At 43.8% G+C, this 22,851-nt stretch overlaps 2 protein-coding genes across 8 annotated transcripts in view; one reads left to right on the top strand and one right to left on the bottom strand.

Annotated features, from left to right (window-relative positions):
- PISD (phosphatidylserine decarboxylase) overlaps nucleotides 1–13,864 on the top strand; it is a 24,299-nt gene extending 10,435 nt beyond the window's left edge. The window contains exons 1-8 of one of the 5 annotated variants that reach the window (XM_017732219.1): nucleotides 7–141; nucleotides 4,340–4,755; nucleotides 6,383–6,548; nucleotides 8,542–8,778; nucleotides 8,904–9,042; nucleotides 9,777–9,923; nucleotides 10,634–10,794; nucleotides 11,103–13,864. In XM_017732219.1, the coding sequence (XP_017587708.1) occupies nucleotides 4,559–4,755; nucleotides 6,383–6,548; nucleotides 8,542–8,778; nucleotides 8,904–9,042; nucleotides 9,777–9,923; nucleotides 10,634–10,794; nucleotides 11,103–11,324 (1,269 nt within the window). In that variant the 5' untranslated portion in view covers nucleotides 7–141; nucleotides 4,340–4,558 and the 3' untranslated portion in view covers nucleotides 11,325–13,864. Of the gene's footprint in view, nucleotides 1–6; nucleotides 142–1,965; nucleotides 4,756–6,382; nucleotides 6,549–8,541; nucleotides 8,779–8,903; nucleotides 9,043–9,776; nucleotides 9,924–10,633; nucleotides 10,795–11,102 lie in introns of those variants that run through there. The other 4 variants (XM_017732218.1, XM_017732220.1, XM_008632076.2 and 1 more) reach the window with 4 other exon arrangements.
- SFI1 (SFI1 centrin binding protein) overlaps nucleotides 10,734–22,851 on the bottom strand; it is a 28,035-nt gene continuing 15,917 nt past the window's right edge. For 2 of the 3 annotated variants that reach the window (XM_017732210.1, XM_017732211.1), the window contains 14 exons: nucleotides 22,481–22,571; nucleotides 21,890–21,986; nucleotides 21,067–21,227; nucleotides 20,580–20,654; nucleotides 20,210–20,284; nucleotides 19,665–19,841; nucleotides 18,710–18,846; nucleotides 17,684–17,779; nucleotides 17,260–17,503; nucleotides 16,455–16,602; nucleotides 15,558–15,681; nucleotides 14,763–14,865; nucleotides 14,083–14,219; nucleotides 10,734–10,821 (listed from right to left, as the gene is read on the bottom strand). In XM_017732210.1, coding sequence (XP_017587699.1) covers nucleotides 14,112–14,219; nucleotides 14,763–14,865; nucleotides 15,558–15,681; nucleotides 16,455–16,602; nucleotides 17,260–17,503; nucleotides 17,684–17,779; nucleotides 18,710–18,846; nucleotides 19,665–19,841; nucleotides 20,210–20,284; nucleotides 20,580–20,654; nucleotides 21,067–21,227; nucleotides 21,890–21,986; nucleotides 22,481–22,571 — 1,636 coding nt within the window. In that variant the 3' untranslated portion in view covers nucleotides 10,734–10,821; nucleotides 14,083–14,111. Of the gene's footprint in view, nucleotides 10,822–13,973; nucleotides 14,220–14,762; nucleotides 14,866–15,557; nucleotides 15,682–16,454; nucleotides 16,603–17,259; nucleotides 17,504–17,683; nucleotides 17,780–18,709; nucleotides 18,847–19,664; nucleotides 19,842–20,209; nucleotides 20,285–20,579; nucleotides 20,655–21,066; nucleotides 21,228–21,889; nucleotides 21,987–22,480; nucleotides 22,572–22,851 lie in introns of those variants that run through there. The other variant, XM_017732212.1, reaches the window with a different exon arrangement.

The following is a 22,851-nucleotide window of genomic DNA, read 5'->3' as shown; positions in this document are numbered from 1 at the left end:
TGCGGCCGGCGCGATGGGGGATTCGCAGTCCACTGAACTTTGTTCACGTGTCTGAAAACTGCTTTGAAAGGAAGGGTCGGTGTCGTATTTCGGCGACTGAAGGCGAAAAGCCGGGACGAAGGAGACTTCCCTGAGCATCAGGTAAGGACTACTGGACCGCAGGGCAGATGGGCGAGGGCTGGCGGCCAAGGGGCGATTCACTCTGGCTTGCTGGAAATTTCAAGCGATGTTCCAAAGTTGACTCTGTCATGAGTAATCTCTGAGTAGATTTAATCAGAATGAGTCTGTTGGACCTGCCTTATCGGAGTCCAGAGTCCCGCGGGGCGGGCAGGGGGGCGAAGAGTCGCCGGTGCCTTTGCGCAGCTTCCGCCGGGTGCTGCTCTGTGGGGAGGATGTAACGCGGCTTATGCTTCCTTTAGAGATCCTTTACGGAGCTGAGAGTTTGCTTTACCAATATCTTAAGCTAAAATAATGGGGGGATAGTAGGGAGTGGTACTGGAGAGTGCTGTTTTAAACCATTAATTGGAAATTACTACTGCAAAGTATTAAAAGGGTGCCATCAAATTCCATGTCACTTTGTAAATAAAGCTTTATCTCCTTGCTTCACAGAAGAGCTCTTTGAGACTGTGTAACAGGCTTTTTGCATAGAATTCAGATTTAAGTTTCAAAAATAATTCAGTCGTCCACTTAGGCTATCCTAAAATAGTACTTTTCCCCCCTGCTCTATTTGTAAAAAGCTACTGAAACAGCATTGTAAAGTTAGGGGAAAACAATAAAAATGTTTTTTCATAACACCCCAAGAGAAAATGTATAGAAAGGCTTTTTCAAATGGGAAGTAAAGAATTTCAGACATTTAAGGTGGATGCAGCCGAGCATGGTACGTTTCATGAGGCAGCGCCGGTAAATCCGCGGAGAATGGTCCCCGTTGGCCGATTCTTCCCGGCAGAGCCGGGGCGAAGGCGCTGCCCAGCAATTCCGCGGCCTTGGCAGGCGCTCAGCGTGTGCTCAGGTTTCCCAGCAGCATCGGGGCAGTTCTGTTGTGCTCTCGGAGTTCAGGAGTTCTGCCTGGGTGTGGAGCATCCAGTGTTTGTCCTGCCGGGCTGCCTGCGGAGAAGGTTGGATGGGAGCAGGGATGACGTGTCTGATACAGAACAGTTACTGCTGGAAAAGGAACGGGACCTTTAACAAACGGTCACCGAGTATCTCTCCCCTGAGTGCAAGACCGTAGTTTTTGTTGGCCCTTGAATACAGCACTGGGATGCATTCGGTCCATTTTTAAAATAGTAGTTCTGTTACCAAATGTAGGAAGTGTGACGAGAGGGCTTTGAGCACTGACCAGCACATTCCAAGCCTAATGATTCATGCTTATGGTTTAAAACCGCGGCTGCACGTTTGAAGTTCAGTTGCATATTAGTCTTTCTTGCAATTGCCTTGCTGTGTTGTTTTGTAAAACTTGAGAGAAGGACTTGAGTAGTTAATTATTTGACAAGTAATTAAAAGAGGTTACTGGATTTGATGCTTATTTGAGCTGACAGAGCAGAAGGGTGGTGCATAGCTGGCAGATTAGCAGTTCTCTATGAGATAATAATTCTCTATGGATGGATACCTGCCAGTAACTGCTGTTTTATTTGCCCAGCGTGGATTCTGAGTGAGTTCAGACAGGTGAGGGAGTTTGGTAATGGTGTCCAACCCCTACAAACCAAAAATTTTAAGATTTTTGTCTAAGCTGATGATGACATAGGCTTTGGGCACTGCCTGCATCCCAAGAGGTCCAGCTGTTGAGATGCCATTTTATGAGTTCCTCTGTCATGAGCTGTTTGATGAGCGGTTCTTGTTCCTTTCCCCATGGAAAGCAGGTAAACTCAGGGTGGATTTTTCATTTCAGCCTTCTTACACTGTAGGAACTGTACATTGCTTCTGGGACAACCACAGCAGGGATGGAAACTCATTAGGTATGTCAGCATCTAAGCAGGACTCAGGTATTGGCATCCTGGTGAATGTAATGAGGGGAGTAGAACAGAACTTAAGAGAAACTTCTTACTTGGCTGAGCGTAGTTTTCTTAAGAAGTGGAGGAAAAAACTTTTAACACCAGTGTTTTTCCCTTCCTGGAGAGGAATTTCTTTTGCCCCACATTTTTTGGTTTGGACTGAAGGGTGGTACTACCTACTGCATCATGCTATAGAACATCTCAGTGTCTGGGTTTTTTTAGGGAGCAGGTCAGCTGTTTAGCTGGTTCCATGCTTTCACAGAATCATGGTTACTCAGTTGAGAATATAATAATTCCTTAAAAGTGTTTTGAGGGATAAAATTGAATTTTACTGGAAGAGCTTGTGGGTTACCTCTCTTATCTTGAAGGGAAGAGCACTGAAGGGAATGTAGTTACAACGTGTGTTTGCTCTCTTGTCTCTCTGCAAGGTCGAGGGTAGCACAGGAGGAGGTGGGATAGGGAGCAGGGTTCCCCCCCACAGCTGCAGGAGCTGGCCCTGGCCAGGAGCTACTGAGCTGGGTGCTCTGCTGCTCCTGCCCAGCTCCACCAGTGCCAAACGAACTCACTCCCCACAGTTCTGTGAACACAGGTGTTCAGTGTGAAAAATAATTTTGTCTTGGCCTGATGAAGTTTCTTTTGAAACAATGTTGATTTAGCTTGTTGCTGTTTAAAATTAAGTATTTACTGGTGGTCATTTCTAATGTTCCCAGTGAATGGAGAAGTAGCTCCCCTGTGCTCTTTTCTTTGAATTTTGATAGGATTTTGGCTAACTGCTTTCAGCATTTGACTATACAGATGGCTTTGTTTTTGTTGTGTAGGAGTTTCTTGTGCCAGCCAAAGAAAGACTAAATGATATTTTAAATAGGAAAACAAAAAGAGTTGGCACAAGGTTCAGGGAGGAAGGAGTATGTTTTGAGTGCTTTCAGTCGATCTTAAATTAGCCTTCTTTCAATTCGCTGGATTTTTTTTTTTTTTTAAATGCTGTTGTTAAAATTCAGCTTAAACAACATGCACACAGGTCTTGGAACTTCCTGACACACAGAATACCATATAGAAGTTTTCTTCCTGAAAAAAAATACTCTAATGTAGGATCTCCAGAGGTGTTTCTAGGGGGTATCTGTAATATTTGGCATTGAAGGCCAGTCAAAACACACAATTACTGCTTGGATATTTTCCTTTTGAGGCCTGACTGGGGTGCCATTAGCTAGTTAATTCTAGCTTTTCCTGCTGGTCCTCCCACTCCTCCTGCCTTATTCCTATTACAATACAAGCCTTTCCTTCTATCAGAGCAGCAGTGCTCTTTTTGATCTGCTCTGTGAGGCACACAGTTTTCATGGTGCTTAGAAGGCTTTGGAAACAAGGAGGGTTTTGATTGATTGTTTTCAGCCCAGACTTAGCAGAAAGCAGAAGTGAAATGGAGCTACTAGAGAGTCAGCCCCAAAATTGTTCTGGGTATTTGGTTTAATCTTGAGGTAAGATGTAGCTATCTGACTTCCGCTTTCTGAACCAGGGCTCCCTTAACAATCCAAACCCAGTCACAGGAGATACAGAAAGTCTATGTTTGAGGTGTGTTCTGTAGAGTTAAAGAGTGAAATTTCTCTGTACATTTAGAATGTTCAGATAGAAACACTGCAGCCTTTGGTCTTTAAAAACAAAACCAGCTTCCTTTACTCCTGTTTTTTATTTTAGTTCTACTGGACATAAAAACTGTGACAGTACCGAGTCACATAATAGGCGCAAAACACTTGTTGTATACCCAGTTCTCAAGCTGGCCCTAAAACTGGCTTATTTTGTATGTATCTAGTTATTTGTAGAAGAATGTCCATTAGGGGAAGGAATGTTCCCCTAAGTGAGTGTTTTGAGATGGAAGGAGAGTTACGGAGATGGATGTTTGTGTCTGGCAAGCGTTGTAAAATAGAAAGATGTTCCTTTCCTTTCTGATTTCTTCTTTACAAGCTGGACAATAAGAGCAGGAAAGGATTTGTGGTGCCCAGCAGTCCAGAACTCTTTTAGGAGCAGCTGCTGCACTGCAGAATTGAAGCTGGGAGTTATCTCCTCCTCCTCTCCGCCCCACTCCTCCTCTCCGCCCCACTCCTCCTCCCAGCCTTGCATTCAGGCTGGCGCTGAGATGAGTTGTGCGGGGCCAGCTGGCTGCTCCTCTCACTAGTGCATCGCTGCCCAGCAGCCTGGGACAAACTGCAGGGTGTTTTTTGGGGAGTTGGGTTCCAATGGCCACTCGGACTAGCAAGAAGCAAGGACTGCTCATATGGACAGCTCATTTTTATCGTGTGCAGAGTCTGCTTTGTAGTGGGATGTTGAAATGTGACACAATGCCTGTTTGTTTGCAATAGCTGCAACCCTCCTAGCAGAGATTCAAGTGGGAAACAGAGAGGGAATCCAGAGACAAACCAGCGGGGGATTTAGGAACTGTGACGCCGTGTCCTCTCTCCTGTGCCGGAGCAAGCAAAGGAAAGAGAGGTACAGGAAAAAAGACTGAGCCTTGCAACAGCCGTCACCCTGACGATGTGTCAGTCAAACACCCTGCAGGGACCAGAGCTCCACACAGGGAAATGGTGAGATGCTATAAAGCTTTATCTAACCCTCCACCCTCTTGCTACAACCTCCGCAAAGTTAAAATTCATGTCCGGAGGCTGCGTTCAGGGAACGGCGGCAGCAGCAGCTGTGCCGGGGACAAGCACCCACAGCTGGAGAGTCCAGGTCTGGCTGGCTCTGCCAGTGGGACACCAAGTAGGAGAACTCATTTCAGGTACTGTTCAGTATTTTCTGCTTTGCAGGAATGGTCACTGACGCGGGAGGGAGGCTGGGAGGGTTTCTGGGCAGAAGGAGCGGGAGCCATCTGCAAAGCTTTTGTTTGCCCTAATTATTATAAAGCTCCTTATACATTGCTTTGGGAGACAAGGGCATGCTGTTCCATGACAAGGGGAATGGGGAAGCTTTCATTCTTTTCCCTTCTACTCTTTATCACTAGAAGAATGGAAAAATTAGTTGAGGGGCCGCTCTGAAACCAGGCCAAGGCAGTGAGAAGCCCGAGGGCTCCAAAGCAATGCAGCTCTGCAGGGATTGGTCCAGGAGCGACTGCAGTGAAGGGGGGGGAGAGCAGCAGGAGGGGGAGAATGGGACCCAACCCGGCTGCTGGCCCGCCAGCCCTTGCAAGCTGCTGGGTGGTAAGGATGGGAGGGAGAACGTGAAGTGCCCCTTCCTATTCCCATGTTGAGTCAGTCCCACCTCCTGCTGAGAAGCCAGCATTAACTCTGCTGAGACAGGACTTCTGCTCAAGGTTCTTTTTCCCTGTTGCATTATGATGCACAGATTATTCTCTGTTTATTTATTAATTCTTCATGGGAAAGAAGTTGTGTTCACTGCAGAAAAAAAAAATCTCTGAGCCAAAAGGCACCATCTTGCATCCCAAAGTGGTGACAGTTGTACCTGTCTGCCTGATATTCTAATTCTGATCCAACTTGAGGAAAGAATGAGTTGGCAAGAAATTTTCTTTTTAAATTCTCAGCTTCTTTCCATCTTGGAAAGACATATGCAGTATTTTGTAGTTCCTCCTTCATGTCACAGAATGAGACAGCAAGAAAACAAGCTGTTGGGAGCAGCCAGACTGTGCCACTTGAGTTTGTGTGTGCACATCGCTGTGTCGTGGTTGCCAGAGAACAGTCTCCTAGCCAGGAGTTCAGTCAGTCATTTGAATAGTTTGTCCTCAGGCAGGCAGATTTCCATTTGATAATGGGACCTTGGAAATGCCAGTGGTTTTTTCATTAATAGAAGCCAAAGAATAAATGGGCACCTGAAGGGTTTTGCATCCAGACCTCCTGCAAGGCTCTGAACTGAGGCCCTTGATGTCTGTCCTCCACTAAGAAGCTGAGTGGCTTTTCCCTCTGAGAGTTAGAAGGTCAACTTCTCCTCATGGCCATTTGTGCAAAATGATACCCCTCTCAGTCAGCACATCCATGTAACAAAAAAAATCAGAGATGCAGCTGGTTATGAGACAGAGGAGTTGATTATTGGGCTGTGGAGACTAGATTGTCTTGCAGTAGTAGAAACAGTGGCTTTGTCCACATGTTCCCTATTCAGAACCAGGGTATTCAGTGAAGGCTTTAAGACCTGAAACTGGTCTTACCTTTAATTTTTGAGGGTGTTACTCATAAAATGTGACCTGTTGGTCAGAGGTTTGGACAGAGGACTTCTGTATTTTAGATAAACTGTTCTTTTTTGGGAAGGGGAGGAACTGATCAAAATAAAGGAGTAAAGACTTGTAGTATCAACAATTAAGTAATGTTTAGGAGGAATAACTCACCCCAGCTGTCGGAAGCTGGTGGCTCTGCAGCTGAGATGCCTGACCCTCTGATGCTGTGTATGTAATCTTTCAGGTTGCAATTCCCCCAGCTGGCCCTGAGGCGAAGGTTGGGCCAGCTGAGCTGTATGTCTAGGCCTGCTCTGAAACTCCGTTCTTGGCCTCTGACTATTCTCTATTACCTTCTGCCTTTCGGTGCTCTTAAACCCTTGACCAGAGTGGGATGGAGGCCCATGAGCAGGGTAAGTGTGAGCAGGTCCCTTCGTGCACCATGTCTGGGAGCTGTGTGTCCTGGAGGAGCTGGCAGCAGCTGGGGGGAAGAGTTGCTTCATGCAGGACAGCCTGGTGATCACTGGTGTGAAGGCAGAGGTGCAATTCATGCTTCTGTATAGTTTTTACTGTCTGTGGTTGTGTTAAGTAATGCCTTCACAGACAAGTGACTTTTTCAGGAGCAGAGAATTACTTTGTCCTCTAACAGTCATGGAAAATTAACACAAACTTCTGAAGGAATTCAGTCACCTCACAGTATCAGGGTTAGGACAAGGAAGACCAAACCTCTTGGCAAGTTCCTTTTCCTGGCCACACTGAAATGGTCTCTTGTTTTTTCTTATTTTCACACTGAGAGGGTTTGTTCCTCAAGTTCATTGAGCACTTGTAGTCCAGCATGTCCAAATGATAAGCAAATCTCTGCTCTGACACTGTTGAGAGCAGGCTATGGGATGCCTTGCACATAGTAATTCTCCCCACAAATCATACAATTTCAGAATCCAACAGCCCAGTAAGTATTTTGATTGAAAACAGGAACAAAATTGCCATTCTTAAGCCTATTTCACTGAACATCTGTTCTGTTTGATCCCATCAACTTGAAAACCAGGCTCCTTTGAAGAGAAGAGGCTACTAGGAAATACCGCTTTTGACAATTAGTGTGATTTTATAGTTGTATACATTTTCTGTGTTGGTGGAAAACAGCAAAGTTAATTTTAGAAATTAATACAGTATAGGACATGTCAAATAAAATGGCAACACATTTTTTTCATCAGTACTTCAGCTTACATAACATAAGGTACTGTACATTTAGAAGGTTTTATCTGTTGGTACTTCCTTTCTGAAATATACCTGTATGTACGTAGGATGGTGATTTGTAAGTGAAATCTTAATTTGCTGTGTTTGATATGATGGAGCCAGTGTGTGCTTCTGTTTGTGTTTATGGCTGTGTTTTGCAAAACTTCATTGTGAAAGATATGATTGAGAACAAATGATGACTCTCACTAAGAAAAAAACCAAGTTTCAGCTGTGAGTTGAATGTAACTGAGCTGTACTGTTCAAAAACAAAGCACCAGTCAGCAGATCACCACTTCCTTTGCAAAACTGGTTTCAGAGTGTGTTCAGTTCCCTTGGTCCATATTCCCCAGCTCCCCCCAGTTACATCATAGCCATGTGAGCTTCCTGGCTTACAGGAAGTACCACAAACTCCAGAAGAGTTGTCTGCTGGAATTATCAACAGAAAGATGTTGTCATCTGTCCACTTACATCAACAGCAGATACCTCTGGCCGGCTTTGTTTCATTTGTTTTCCTTGCTAAAACTTGGGCTTTGGTACAAGTCCAAAGGTGTATTTCTCCAGAAATAAAGGCACTTTATATTCTTGCAATTAGCAACTCCCATTGTTGTGAGAGAAGGAGTAAGGCTGGTGTAAGTTTATACCTGTGTAGCTGCGTCCATGTGGGTACATTTCTTCAATGGTACTTGTCATTAGAGCAGTACAACACACAGTCCTGGGTGTGGGAAACACCCTCAGTAGTAGATGCATCTGATGAGCATGTCATCCAGTCAATTTTCATTTGGTTATTCACAAAAATTTATACATTGGTAATATTAAACCTTTCTGATTAGCATCCTACTAGAATATGTGCAATGTCTCTTTTTTTCTGTAAGCCTCACATTGGGCAGTTTCCAGTAACTTCAGTGTGGAGCTTCAGCCTGCAGGGAGTGGAAATTCTGGCTTCACTATAAAGTTACATTAAGTTTCATCCTGTCTCTTATCTACTCTCAACAGAATGGAGGGAATGAGGATGAAGTGCAGTGTTAATTTTTTGTTGCCTTAAAGGCTACTTGGTGTAACCCATGAATTCAAGGGATGGGTTTGCAGGAACAGTTTGATCCTTCCTGTGTTATGGGGAGAAGTAAGAAAGCCATCAGTGAAGAGAACACTGACGTGCTGCAATTCTTCCTTCAGGTTGCCCTGTACAAGTCGGTGCCAACACGGCTGCTCTCACGAGCCTGGGGTCGCCTGAACCAGGTGGAGCTGCCCAGGTGGCTGCGGAAGCCTGTGTACAGCCTGTACATCTGGACCTTTGGAGTGAACATGAAGGAGGCAGCTGTGGAGGATCTGCATCACTACAGGAACCTCAGTGAGTTCTTCCGCAGGAAACTGAAACCACAAGTGCGGCCAGTCTGCTGCGTGCATAGTGTGGTGAGTGAAAGGAAGTGAGGGCTTCACCCAGCACTGCCAGCTTCCCTCAGCCCCCAGAGGAATGGCACTGCTTCATAAGGAATTAATGAACTTCTAACTGTTTCAGTTTTTTCTCTTTGCTGTAGATTAGTCCCTCTGATGGAAAGATCCTTAATTTCGGACAGGTAAAAAATTGCGAAGTGGAGCAAGTAAAAGGGGTTACTTATTCTCTGGAATCTTTTTTGGGACCTCGCATCTCCACGGAGGAAATGCATTTTAGTCAGGGTGAGTTCTGTGTCAATTCTGCATTTATTCTGCTCTGCCCTTTCAGTGTTCTCAGCAATCATGAGATTAAGAGAGATGGAAAAAATTAACGTTTTCTTGCATTGTCAGGAACAAAAGCAAGTCTGAATTTTGGTTCATTTTATTTGGGGGTAACCATGTCGCTGTTCTAGCTCTTCTCTTTTTCTCACCAGTGGCTTTATGCAGTCATGCCTGGCTCATTCTGATTATCTGAACTGAGTTGCTTGGTTCCTACATTTAACTCCAAGATCTGTTGCTATACCACAGCTGCAGCACTTTTGCTGTCACACTGAAATGGGCCCAAGCACTCGCTAGCAAAAACTGTATAAGCTACTCCTTAACAAGTGCTCAAGCACTACCCCTCTAATGACTTAGAGGACTCTTAACAAATTCTGTTCTTAAAGGGTAGCTTTAATAAAAATTCTGTTGTACTGGATTTCAGTTTCTGCTCTTTTGGTTAGGGAAGGGCACACTCCAGAAGAAAAATTTTCACTATGATTAAAACAATCCAGGATCTAATTTTGTTGTAAAGGGAAAGGAACACTTGGAAATATTGGATTCCTGGATGAAACGTATGTTTTTGTAGTCTCACCAATCCATGTGGGCTGCATTTATTCCTCTGCTATTGCACTGGCTCTAACATAGACTGTCTGGCTGTGGTAGATGACTTTAGGAGGAATATATTTAACCCCTTCCTTTCCCTGCTTTCTCTGCAGCCCCACCTGGTAACTCTTTTCAGCAACAACTGGTCACAAAGGAGGGGAATGAGCTCTACCACTGTGTAATTTACCTTGCACCAGGGGATTATCACTGCTTCCACTCACCCACAGACTGGACAGTGTCACACCGACGGCATTTCCCAGGTTGGTTTCTGTTCCTAGAAAACAACTGCAGAGCAGCTATGGAGGGAAGCACTGCTATGCGCCACTGCAGAATGAGACACACCAGTGCAGAAGTTGTACAGTAATATGATGGATAATTGTAGAAAAATGATTTGTCACAAACAGTAGTGAGTTTTACAGCTGTACAGTTTATGAGAGCGAATCACATATAAATGGTGAAAACAGTAATGTTGTATTCAAACTGTGTGAGCTCTCTGAAGTACCCTTGATGCATGCTGACCTGATTTGTTCCCAAACACTGTTCATTCCGTTTGCTCTTGAAATACAGATAGTTCTGCATATCACACCAAACAGTAGCTCAAAGTACGGTCTCTGCTCGTGCTTGGCAAAGAAAATGCAACTGAACAGATACACTATTGGAGCTGCTATTGGATGTTTTTGCAGATAACAAAAATATTTTATTCTTGGTATCTAGCAAAAACGTAAGTATTTGGTTTCAAATACCATGAGAGAGAGATTGACCTGTCACACATATCCTTCTGTGACCCCTTTGTTTTCACCACAGACTTCTCTTTCATTTGCTCTGCCTGGCACTTGCTTCTCTTCCTACAAATAACTGACACAGTTGTTTACTGGATCAGCCCCAGTTATACTGAAAACACCATCTGAGTGGCATTACAATATTGCTACAAACCAGACAACCTAACCTGAATATTTTCTCACTTCTTCAGGCTCTCTGATGTCTGTGAATCCTGGAGTTGCTCGCTGGATCAAGGAACTGTTCTGCCACAACGAACGGGTTGTCCTTACAGGTGACTGGAAACATGGCTTTTTCTCGTTAACAGCTGTAGGAGCAACAAATGTTGGCTCCATCCGCATCTACTTCGACCAGGTGAGCAGGATCATAGCAGGCACCTTTCTGGTGTTAATGGTTGAGATTGGTGCAGCATAACAAAATTGGAAAAAAAAAAATCTTATTACCCTGAAATTAGAGTGTTTCACAGTACTGATATTCCAAGACTGATTTCAAGAGTGTTGTCGGCAATATAGACTATTTTTTAAAAATTCCTGTTGCACCTTTGAACTGTGAGTTCCTGCGTGGAAAATTGCTGAGAATGTACAGTACACAGCTGTATGATGAATGAATACAGAGCACTGAAATCCCCCAGTAAATCCTTCTCTTCTTCCTTCTCTGCACAGGACTTGCACACCAACAGTCCAAGTTACTCTAAAGGTTCCTACAATGACTTCAGCTTCATATCCAACAACAAGGAGGGAATCCCCATGAGGAAAGGGGAACATTTAGGGGAATTTAACTTAGGCTCTACAATCGTACTAATCTTTGAGGCACCCAAGGACTTCAAATTCAACCTCAAAGCTGGACAGAAAATCCGCTTTGGAGAAGCACTGGGCTCTTTATAGAAACTGTCTCATCAAGAAGATTTTCTATACAATGGGACTTTTTCACACCACTGAATGTTTCACTTATCAAGTTTGTATCACTCAGCAGGACCTGGGTGAGCAGAAAAGAAGATGTCACTGCTGCGTTAAACTTGAAAGTATTTGGTCTACATTTACCTGCTGCTGAATGTAGAAATGTAATTGAATGATCATGGATGTATCGGGTACAGCTGCCTTTAAAGATGTTGCTCATGGTGGTTTCTGGCCCACCCTGGGCCTGTAGTCTTTCATGTTCTCCTCTGAGTGTGCCACAGGATAATTACGTTCTTAGAGCCTCTAAATCCCTTTTAAGCCTTCCTAGACAAGTGCAATGGGAAAGGGTGGAGGGTAGAGATTACCTGTATTTAAAGGGACACTGACAGGCTGAGTCAGACCCTGTACCTTGTATCTGCAGTATCTGTTTTTCAGACCTTGAGTAAAGAATATGTTTCCATATTTATTTTATTCTAAGAAACTCTGCCCAAATTCTTAGGCAAAGGCAGTCTCTGAATGCGTAGAGGGCCAAACAGTGAAACTGGCTGGGGTGACTTCATTGCCCAAACAAAGCAAAATATACAACAGTCAGTCAGTACAATGCATGACACTCATCCCAAGTTTTGTACTGTTAAACAATTTTAGTTCTTTTGTCTAACATTGTCCATTTAAAAGTGGACTTTGTACTGTATTTTAAACCTGAAAACAGTGTCTACATTCCAGACAACAGAACTTGTCACGTTGCAATTTTTTCTTTTTAAAGACAGACAAAGCTCTGTGTCCTCTTCCTAATCCATGGTTTTATTTTGCTATTCCAGGCCTTAAAAGTTTCTGTCTTTATGAGAGACAGTTAACTTTACCTCTTGGATCAAGGAGTTAGAAGACACACGGCCTATTTTTCTTGGGTGATGTGATAGCAACTAAAGTATGTTTTTACTTGCTATGTATCTTAATTGTTACTTTGTCACTAAATTCTTGAAGAATTAGTTCCTCTATTACAGGACAGCTTCAGCTACTTCAGGACCAATTTTTATTGCACAGAGTGAAATGCCTTATGCACTGACTGTGTTTAAAATATTTATGGCTCTTTGAAGAAATCCCCTGTTGCTTCCCAGGTGCCAATGTGGCCCTCCCTTGACTGGCAACAATTTCATCTTATTCAAAATATAAATAAAATGCCACACGGGCTCCGACTTCTGCCCTTATACTTAATGGTAGGAATGTGCTGGAGGCTGAAAGCTTTGTGCTGAAGTTTAATCCACTGTAAAATTTTAAAACCTCTTTGTGACTTCACATTAGAAGAGTTAAAATCTAACACCTTGGATCTACTGCGTGTGGCACTGACAAAAACCACTGCCAAAGTGAAGAGAAATTGAGTTTTAAAGCAATGTGTCAGTTGTTTTTTGTGAATAAACCGTTTCAAGTCCCAGCACTCAAACATTTAGAACTGATTTTGCTGTCCAGAGGTTGTTGGAGTGGACACGCTTATGAAACCTGCCTTTGTGCTTTCTGAGAGGTTTCTCTTACTACTTCCTTGCTTGAGCTACTTTTCTGCTGCTTCAAGGAGATGACAGGCTTTGGACAGCTCTGACCTCCTAAAGAAACCCTTCTTTGTATGCACTGCAGAAAATAGAATATAATTTTGTTGTACAAATGTCCAGTTTGCCAACTCCTGTGTGCTTAGCTTGTCAACAGGAAGGAGGGGATGATAAAACTGCTTCTAAGTGATGTAGCCCAGCCATGAGTCAGATGAGGGTAGCTGTTTGGGTGACAAGCAGGAGAAAATTCATTTGGCTCCAGGAGTCAGTGTTTCCTCGCTTTACAGAGGGAGGAGTTTGAAAGCTTGAAGTGGCTCTCAGCTACCTATCTTGTTGAACTTCTTGGCATTAGCAAGTTTCCTCCTGAAGCAGTATAGTACCAGATACAAGTCTTTTTAAACCTTTGAGAGTGAGAAAAGAGTAAGGCAGATGTCAGCCCTGAGAGGATAAAGTTATGGTGAGCTTTTTGATTAAACTTCAGTGTCATGTTAACAAGAGAAAGTAAATTTGTTCCAGTGGGTAAGAGAAAAAGACAATCTCTTCCCTCTTTTCCACTGGGGCCTATGACATCCAGACAGAGCCAAAGGAAGTTTAAGCTTTAATTTCTTCCTACTCAGCAGCATCATCCAGATTATCTGAAGGTAACTATTAGCCTAGTGATGGAGGATGGGTTGCTTGATGTTTGCTTTATTAGAAATCTCAGAAGGAGGAGAGGATTCAGCATGCAAGTGGCTGTTTTTATGATGGTTTTAATACTGTGCAGAGCGAGCTAATAAACCAACATTGCTTGTTAGGCAACACAGCCCAGGAGTGAAAACAAAGTTCCTTGAGGGTACTGATAATGCTGTGAATTTCTCCTCCATGGAGAATCCATTTAATTCAACTGTATCAGTAGCACGGTATTTTTGTATGGCAAAGTGTATGACTTACTGACATGAACTCATTTAATTGTAAACATTTTGAAATAAAAAGTCTTATCTGTGTTGCTTATCTTTGTCGCATGACAAGTAACCTAAACTAGGTATTGGAAGTGCAGCATGAGGTAGATGTACTGATCAAAGCTCCAGTTTGGCTTTGATCAGGTAGAGTAATAAAAAAGCAAAATTAATTTAACGTAATTTATCAAATATAAATGCCATACATAGAACTAAGTGAATGGATACATCTCTTCCATCATTCCCTCCTATGAAAGGGGCAAAAAGTCCTACCCCTGAGCTGGGAAGTTGGTTCAGATGTATTACAGATCCAGGGCAAGCTGGATATCTCGCAGGCAGGCAAGCAGGGTCTGCACATGATGTCTCTCAGCTAGCTGTGCTTTGGTGAGAGTATTGATCCTCAGCTTTAACTGAAAGGGAAGACAAGTGCATGAGCATAAACATAAATTTGTACAGTGAGACAGTATTTAGTCTTTTTGACAGCAACAGCTGCTCCAGCAGCTTTTGTATTATCTCACTTGAGGGCCAGTAAGTGACAGATTGAGTGACTCAGGAACTGCTTGGTACTGGCTGGAGTCAGAGGTACCAGTACCCACACGTGGCTGTGTGAACCTGGGGCCTGACAGCAGTGCAGATGCAGTCTGCACAGAGGGAATTGTCTTGAGAAATTGCAGGAAAAATTTTGAGATTCAGTCTATGAAAGCCTGATCCATAGGTTGGAAATAGCCTCAGAAAGGTCTATTGGAGCAGGAGTTACATTTCTGAATGAACAGGAAGATGCATCTAGACACAGCCTATTCTGCTCCTCAACCCTGACTACAAATTTCACTTCTCTTAGCATTTTACTAACAGCTTACTACACAACTCATCACAGCTACCATCAGCCTTTAGGCTAAGTGCATAGCATAGTCATAATCACTTCAGTAGCTTCAATTTAAATGCTGTGTACACACCTGACCCAATTCTTCCTGAACTCCTTGCACACCATCTTGGGCTCCTGCCTGCATGCTCATTTCCAGCCACTGCTGCAGAATCTCTGCCTGCTGTTGACAGCACCTGATAAAACAGATTAGAAAGATTGTTTATCCCAATCAAGAGCTCAACAGTCTAAGCCAACTTAGACTTGCAATTGATACTTGCAATAAGACCCATTTTTTTGTCTCAAAGCAGTCAATGGTTTAAATCTTTTTAAAAAGGGAAAAAAATGGTGGAAAGTAGAGGAATCTGAAAACTCTTGCCTCCATCTCCTGCTTCTAGTCCCTGACTTCTTCCTTTCCTGACAGTTAAATTCCCCCCAAGCCCCATCTTCTTTTAAGCATTTCTATTTTCTTGTTCTAGTAGAGCAGTTATCAAATACCAGCCATATTTAATTTTTTTAATTGAAAGCTGGAAAAGCTCAGCTTTTCACCTCACTCCTCTTGATAAAATAACTAAAAGCTAAATTTCAACTGCTCTGTGCAATTCATTTGTACTGTCTTCCGATTACACCCAGTGATACCTCTGACATGCTTCTCCAAGAGCTGCCAAAGGTATAATTAAACCACTTGGCTGACTACAGAAGTAGTTATGCACCTACTCTCTTTCACCTGAAGTGAACTCGAAAGGAGAAAATGAAAATCTCTGGAACTTTTCTGTTTCATTCACAGTTCTACTGTGAACAGACCAATTATTTTCAGAGCAGATACATAGAAAAAGCACAACAGTTGACAACACGAAGAAAGGCTGGCTAAAGGGGCATTGCAACATACTTGAGTTCTTGCTTCCTGCTGTAGTAGTACTGCATCTGCTGCTGGATATGTCGGAGTTCAACTTCCACCTTTCTCTGCAACACCATTTCTTCTCTGGAACTGTGCTCCCTCTTTTCCCCCTCAGCTGAAGGGAAAATACAAGGCACAAGCAATGGAGGTAGAACAGACATCAACTCTTTCTTTGATAAGAAGGAAAAGAAATTATTTTTAATGACAGGAAAAATTGAACCCTCCCAAGTCTTTTTCACATGTTTTGTTACCCTGTGACATGTACCTGTTGACCCTAAAGGATCAGGTACAGTGAGAGGGCAGGAATTCTGACAGCAGTACAAGCTCTGAAGACTCTGAACACACAAAAGATAAATGCTTCGGTGGATGGTTTTAGTACTACACTGTTTTGGCCTGTTCAGGATTTCATCTTTTACATTTAGTCTAGAAGTAATTAAGTACAGTCTAGTCCTGCAAAACACATTTCTTGCTCTGATGTCATTAAAACACCACAGTGAGAGGTGCTTAGACACCATCTGTCCCCCTTACAGCTATACTGTAAGTACAGGGAAATCTCAGAGAGCCTTACTGGGTGAACTCTTCCCTCCTGAATTAAGTTCTGTTGTACATAAGAACACCCCAGCACCTGAGCACATTCTTGCTGAAAGAAGCTGGCCCCAAGCAGTTCCCATCCTTCAATACCTAGAGCAGGGCTTTAGCCCCCAGACTCAGCAGAATCCATACAACTGCATTTACCATCCCAGAAAGGAATACTGATATCCTTTACCTCCTGATGCTGGCACACAAGATTGCCCTGTCTCCCACACATTTTTGTGGCAGTGACTTGCAGTCTCATACAGATCAGAGAGGAGGATGAGCAACTGCTACAGTTCAGATCTGAGGACCTACCTGCAGTCTGGTGACTCCCTTTTCCCACCAAGTTTTCAGGTGACAGCATATGTGGCTGCAAATTTGGTTGCAACAACTTCTCCACAGAATTCTGTTGAGAGTCTTGGGAATGGGCTCCTTTGTGACCATTCACAGGCTGACCTCCTCTCTAGAAGGCCAGAATGATATCAGGTTTTCCCTCAAAGGGTTTTTCTTCAGTAAGCCCTACAAGTAGCATGTGCCTGACCGACTACTCCCACTCAGACAACTCCTGTAGGTGCTGAGCCCCTCTCATAAAATCCCACAGAAGAAGCGAGCTTAAAAGATGGGCTCTTTGATTTTCAGCATGGAGATATTTCTAAAACTTCCCATTCTGTGTGGAAAAAGGAGTTGAAAATGAAGCACCTACTTGCAGGTTAAGTGAATTTCATTTTTTTGAGGCTCTCAAGACACACCCACTGCTCCTAAATTTAGTTTCTCTTAAATCCCTGCAATCTGGACAGCAAACTGTAACTGCTCTGAACTCTGAAAAGGCAGCACCCTCACGTCACTTGCTAAGAAAAGATCTGGCTAGGAAGACCACCAGGAAAAAGGCATGAAATACAGTACAACACACACGTGGATTGGTTCAGACTAAGGGTAAACAGTTCTTGGGCATTCAAAGGCAGTTCACTTGGTCAGCTTTAAAGATGACAGCTAGAACAAGTAAAAAACAGCTCAATATCCAGGTGGGCAGTTCAGAAGAACCACAAAACAGCAATAAGCAAAAGGCCTGCTGACAGCAGCCCAATACACACACTAATTGTTCCTTCAGCAATACACTCACCTTTTCTGAGCCAGCTTTCATTTGGGACATGAAAGATGCAGGAGACCATAGCTCTGGCCCCTGCCCAGCACAGTGCATGTCCTGTGTCCACAGGGGGAGAGAGGGGAGAGCAGCACAAGTGAGAGAGGGATGGGGATGAGATAGACATTTACAGGTACTTTCTTCCATGTGAGGTGTCAGCATTAAGTTCCCAGTCTGTGCAGAACATTTATTCACACATGTTTGTTGAAAGGGTACCTCTGACCTGTACAGGAAGAAGGATAAGGTCACTATACATTGCAACCTGTTGGTCTTGTCCTTTGCAGTCAGTGCAAAAAAAGGGGAGACTCTTGTCATTCCCTTGCATACAGCTCTCCAATTAGCTGCTCTACTATGCCCACTCTAAATCACCCTCTTTCCTTTACTTTTATAAGTGATTTCCTACCTAGTAAAAGGAGGTCCCAGCAGTCCCTTGCTTTCTAGAGACTCCAGAGGAAACTCAGGGTTCCATGGTGGTAACCTGGCTTGTTGAATAGCATTTCTGAAAAGTACAACAGAACAAAGAATGCCCCAGACTTATGAGTGTTGTAAATTGGCGTAAGCTGGCATTGCAGCTAAAGAAACAGTACTGTTTCATCATTCATCCCTTCTCTGCAACATTCTCCTTGCATGCAATAATGATTCTTAAAGATTACATTTCAGTGTGTATCAATGTGAGAATCTAGTTCACTATGGTTGTGCCAACACGAAGAGTGGTAGAAGTGACATAACTGAACAGAGCAGAAACTCTTCTTTTGGCAGCATAAACTTGCTTGAAGTAATGTGAAGTTACCATCTTATTTCCCTGTAGGGTTCCTGTCCTGCACTGAGAAGCTTCATAGACAATTCTTCCTTGCAACTGCCCCATGATCAATAGGTATTTTTTTAAGGAATAGCTTCCCCAGGGAAAAGAAAGAAGCAAGAATAAAGTTCAGCTTCTGTACACCAGGATCTTGATGTTTATCATTTCATCAGATGACTACAGTAAAAAAAACAAGAGCTTCAGTGACACTAGGTCACTTGGGCAAGATAAGCTCTCCTGATGACCAAAGTCCCATCAAAGGTATCTTTCAAACATTTCTCTATATAACTGTTCCTATGACAAATGGCCAGTGCTCCACAAATTCAATTGTACCTTGAGAAACACAAAGTGGAAGGTCTATAAGCTGAGCTGGTTCTACCTGTCACTGGCAAGTACAGTCATAAATACCTTCACTATGTGTGGGCTGATGCTTGCATTACACAGCAGCTTTTGTGTAACTCTGTACCACCAGCCACATGATGCAGAGTCAGTTAAGGAGAATGCATGGAACTAAGTCATCAATGAGAGAACTTAGATACACAAAAATGAGACACATGTAGATAGATTACATATATGCAAAGTTACATATATGCCAGAGAAACAGGGGAGGGACTGGAAATTTACACTCACAGGCCACAGAGAACTGAGCCCCAATCAGCAGGGTGAAGTGGTAGATGTCTGCATTTTGAAGGCCATGGCTCTTCCTCTGATGAATGTCCTCTTGTCTCAGGACTAACATCAGGCCTTTTCAATGTCACTTGCTTCTTCTGAGGTGGCAAAAAAGAAAAAGGCTTATTTAATTTCTGGGAGAGAGCCTTCTGTTTCTACAGCATGGCACAACAATACACTGACTGGTGAAGACTGTAGGCTGCCTGCCAACACAAAGAATCTGATGAGCATCTGATGGCTGAGAGCAGGAAGTACCATATCACCCAGGGAGAAGGAACCGAGATTTCTGATGCCCTCACAGCCATACCAGCTCTCTAAACTGAATCAAGAGGTCCACTGTGGTAACATTTTGGGTGAGGAAAATTAACTGGGTACTTCTGCACCAAGGCAAGCTGCACATTAGCAAATGGAACAACTGGTATCTTGAAAACACGGAAAAGAGCTGGGAACGCTGCCCAGAAGCAGGAAGAGAGCAGTCAATACAGGCATCCTTTTCACGCACAGGGCTGGGTTGATACTCAAAGGCAGAAGTGACACAAGCCCACATATGAAGGTATAAGCACTGCTAAAGCTAAGACAGGATCAGATGTAGACTCTAATGCTTCATTCTAGCACAAAATTTAGAGATCTGACCCACATGCAAAGGTTTCAATCACGAATATTGTCTACGGCAGGAATTGGCCAGTTTTGAAATAGTTTCATTAAGAAAGGTTCCCAATGAGTCTGAAGTGCTCTAGTCTCAGCTGAATGAAATGCCTTGAACCAGAGATAGAAGTGTATGTAGGATCTAAAAACAGCTGGGATGTGGAGCTCCAAGATACATACATGCACATACACACAAACACACACCCCACACACAGAGCAGAGACCAGAGCAGCCCAGTTCTGGATATGTATCTGAGCAATCACTCTTTCACCTCCAGCTGGTGCCGGGTGTGGAGCTGACCCTGAAGCTGTTTGATGCCAGCAGTGTTTCTCAAGGCACGGGTTGCATCTTCTCTCAAAGGAGTTGTGTGGTGAACTCCTGTGACATTTTCAATGCCATCTTTCTTCTCCTGCTGCCCTTTTGCAAACCTGAGCCAAGCATCAAATGCCTAAAACAGAACAATGAGAGCTGCAAGTATTATACAGACAGGTTCCAGGCCAGGGACTCCCCCTGCAGACAGCAACTCTCCCTTACAACGGCTAGGAGTAGGCAGAGCTACATCAACAGCAGGACACTGCCACAATGACAGAGGGACAGAGATTTACATCAGCTGAGGCCAGATGGGGAAACGCGTGCATTTTCTAATCAGTTAAGAAATTTTAGGGAGTTTTCCAGCATGCCAAAATAACATACAGCATCCCAAAGAGCAAAGGAAACAGACATTCAGTGTGGACTCTGCTGACTGCACTCAAATCTGCACATGATCTGTACATCTGCAAACTCACTTGCCTGCCCCTGCCCTGCACACCCCCTTACCTTCCTCTGCACTGAAAGGGACCAGTGCCACAGTGCTTGCACTGTCTTCTGCTTTTCCCATTGCTGCTGCAACAGCTATTAGGGGAAAAAAATGCACAGCAACCAGGTTAGGAGTTGACATACCCAACACCAGCCAAATACCCAACACCAGCCAAAGCATCAAGCAAGGAGGAAGTGATGGTAGACCCAGAGCAGAAAAACCTACTCAGTTCACCCAGTCTATGGCAAGGTGTCCCTTGTGCTAGCTGAACCAAAAAATCCTGAAAATGTTTAAACAAAGTTTTCTTGGTCCTTGTATAAATGGAACGTGAAGGAGAAGGGAGAATGACTAGCAAGGAGCCAGGTATCTACCCAGGGGAAAATTCCTTACCCGAGCTTTCCAGGAAGAGAAGGAAGCAGAGCAAAGTCTATGAGTCATTAGTTCATCTCCCCTTCTCTGCAGCAGCTGCAAGGCAACCAAAAGATTGAGTCACTTGCAGACAAACCCCATTTATCTGAGCCAAATGCTATTAGAACAGCTACCCAACAGCTTTTATCACCCTCCCTTTGCTCTGTTGAGGCCACCCCCAATACCCAAGTGCCCTACAATGTAACCCCATTTGCAGGTATCTATAAGCCCAGCAAGGATTTCATTCGCAGTATATGGTCCCATCCTGGCAAGCTCGGGTTGTCTGGTTAACTCTGTTACTTCTATCCGTTTCTTCAGGCAAGACACAGCCATGCTCCTTCCCCCCCACTACACAAAACTGTCATGCTCCTTCTCAGCCAAGACTGCCATTCCCTTCACCAGGGAACACAGCATGTTCCTCCACACCCGTAACTTCCCACAGGCTGAGGAGGTTGCTGATCATTCTCACCTTTTTCCCAAGGCATTTCTGATGATAATTTTTCCATTTCACCAGGTACTTCTGGAGCAAGTGCTGCTGGTGGTGCTGTGCTGCCCTATGGTGCTGAGCCTTCAGCATCAGAGACTCCCTTGTTAATTCCTTCCAGTGAAGAAACAGGGTCTGTAAATACACTGTTAGGGGAAGATAAATTAACCCATGTACCAAAAGGAGACTATTAATCTCAGAGTATCAAGTGATCAGCTACTCTTCCAGACTGTTTCAGCAACACTTAACTTGGACAACACTCAGCACTGAGAGTATTCAGTATAGGACAATTGTGAAACACTGCATGTAACAGACGGGGACCTGTGACTTGCAAGTCTTCCCTGTTGCCACTGACATTCTTTGTAACCTTTAGGAAATCATATGCCCTCTGTGCTTCAGAGTCCTCATGTCAAGAATGTACCATGGTGCCATGAAAATGCTTGCAGAGTTTGAGGGTCTTTCAGTATGAATTATTAGAGAATGACTAAAGCAGTAATTGGTAAGACTACTTGCACTGCCCTCAAAAGAGATGTCTGAGGTTCTCAAAATTAGTAATGGAAAATTCCTTTGAAGAAGGAAGCGTTAGCATTCCTTATATAGTACAAGGAACAAACAGAGAAGCAGAAGTAACACAAGCAGCATTCAGCAGATACTGGAGTCCCAACTCACTCTCCATTCTCTGGGGACAGCCTTTGTAAGCCAACACACCATCCAGTCACTTCATCTGTACAGATGACACAACAGACTGCCCTTGGCTCATACACAGGCAACAAGGTCTTTTGAGAGTTCAACATCTACATCAGCTCACCTATATCCAAATGTTTTCTGGCCTCCACCACAGCTGTCACCTTCAGATGGCGGTGACACGCTCCTAGCCAGGCAGTGTCTCTCCACTGCAGCAGCACCTGAAGATACAATGTGAACAGGAGATGGGACACAGACTGGCACTGCAATGGAAGGGGACACAATGCACTCCCCCCATCGATAGTAACATAACCACTTCCACCTCATTTTTCATATAAGGCTCAGCAGGACAGTAAGAATTTCCTACAAATTAAATACTTCTGTATTTCAGAGGGTCCCCTTGGCATTTTTCAAGGTGTTCCTCTCTTGCATCCATCCCCTCCCTGCCCCACCTCACCAATACTACTATGCTGTATCATACTACTGGTCTTCCCTTCCTTCTAAGAAATGAGAAGAAGAAGGAAGAGAAAAAGCCATGAGCTTACAGAGACAAGTTTCAGAGACACCTGTAAAAACAAGATGAGACTCCCACTTTGCAGATCTCTCTTAGTAGTGGCTCTTAGATTAAGTTTTTGGTCCTTCTAATTGTATTACCTGACCCCTGCCTGAATCAGCACCTGTACTGAGACCTTGGCACCTGCTGTACAGATCCTACCTTTGACAGGATTGCTCTCCTGTAGTGCTCATCTGCCTTAGATTCATGTATAAGAGCAAGGGCATTTTCTCTCCAGGTACACAGCACCTGTCTGAAGGCAAAAATACATACAAAATTTAAAAACAAACAAACCCATTAAGAATGATTCTCACTTGTTCATTTGGCACTTTCCTACTCACAGAGGAACCAAAACCAGCTGCATCTATAAACTCAGTCATGCAAATCAACTTCTGCCCCTTTAGGTCTCTGCTGAAGATAAGGCAGGGCAAAACACAACACACTCTGTAATACAGCAGCTTCAGCTGAGCCAATCAGGCTCTGCAAGTGACTCAAGCTGTATAGCATTAAAACAAATAAGGTAATTAAAGTAA

Source organism: Corvus brachyrhynchos, unplaced genomic scaffold, assembly GCF_000691975.1.
Source record: "Corvus brachyrhynchos isolate BGI_N302 unplaced genomic scaffold, ASM69197v1 scaffold864, whole genome shotgun sequence".
In the NCBI taxonomy this organism is placed as follows: domain Eukaryota; kingdom Metazoa; phylum Chordata; class Aves; order Passeriformes; family Corvidae; genus Corvus; species Corvus brachyrhynchos.
The sequence above is the reverse complement of the archived record's forward strand: the minus strand, read 5'-3'. Positions and strand labels throughout refer to the sequence as shown.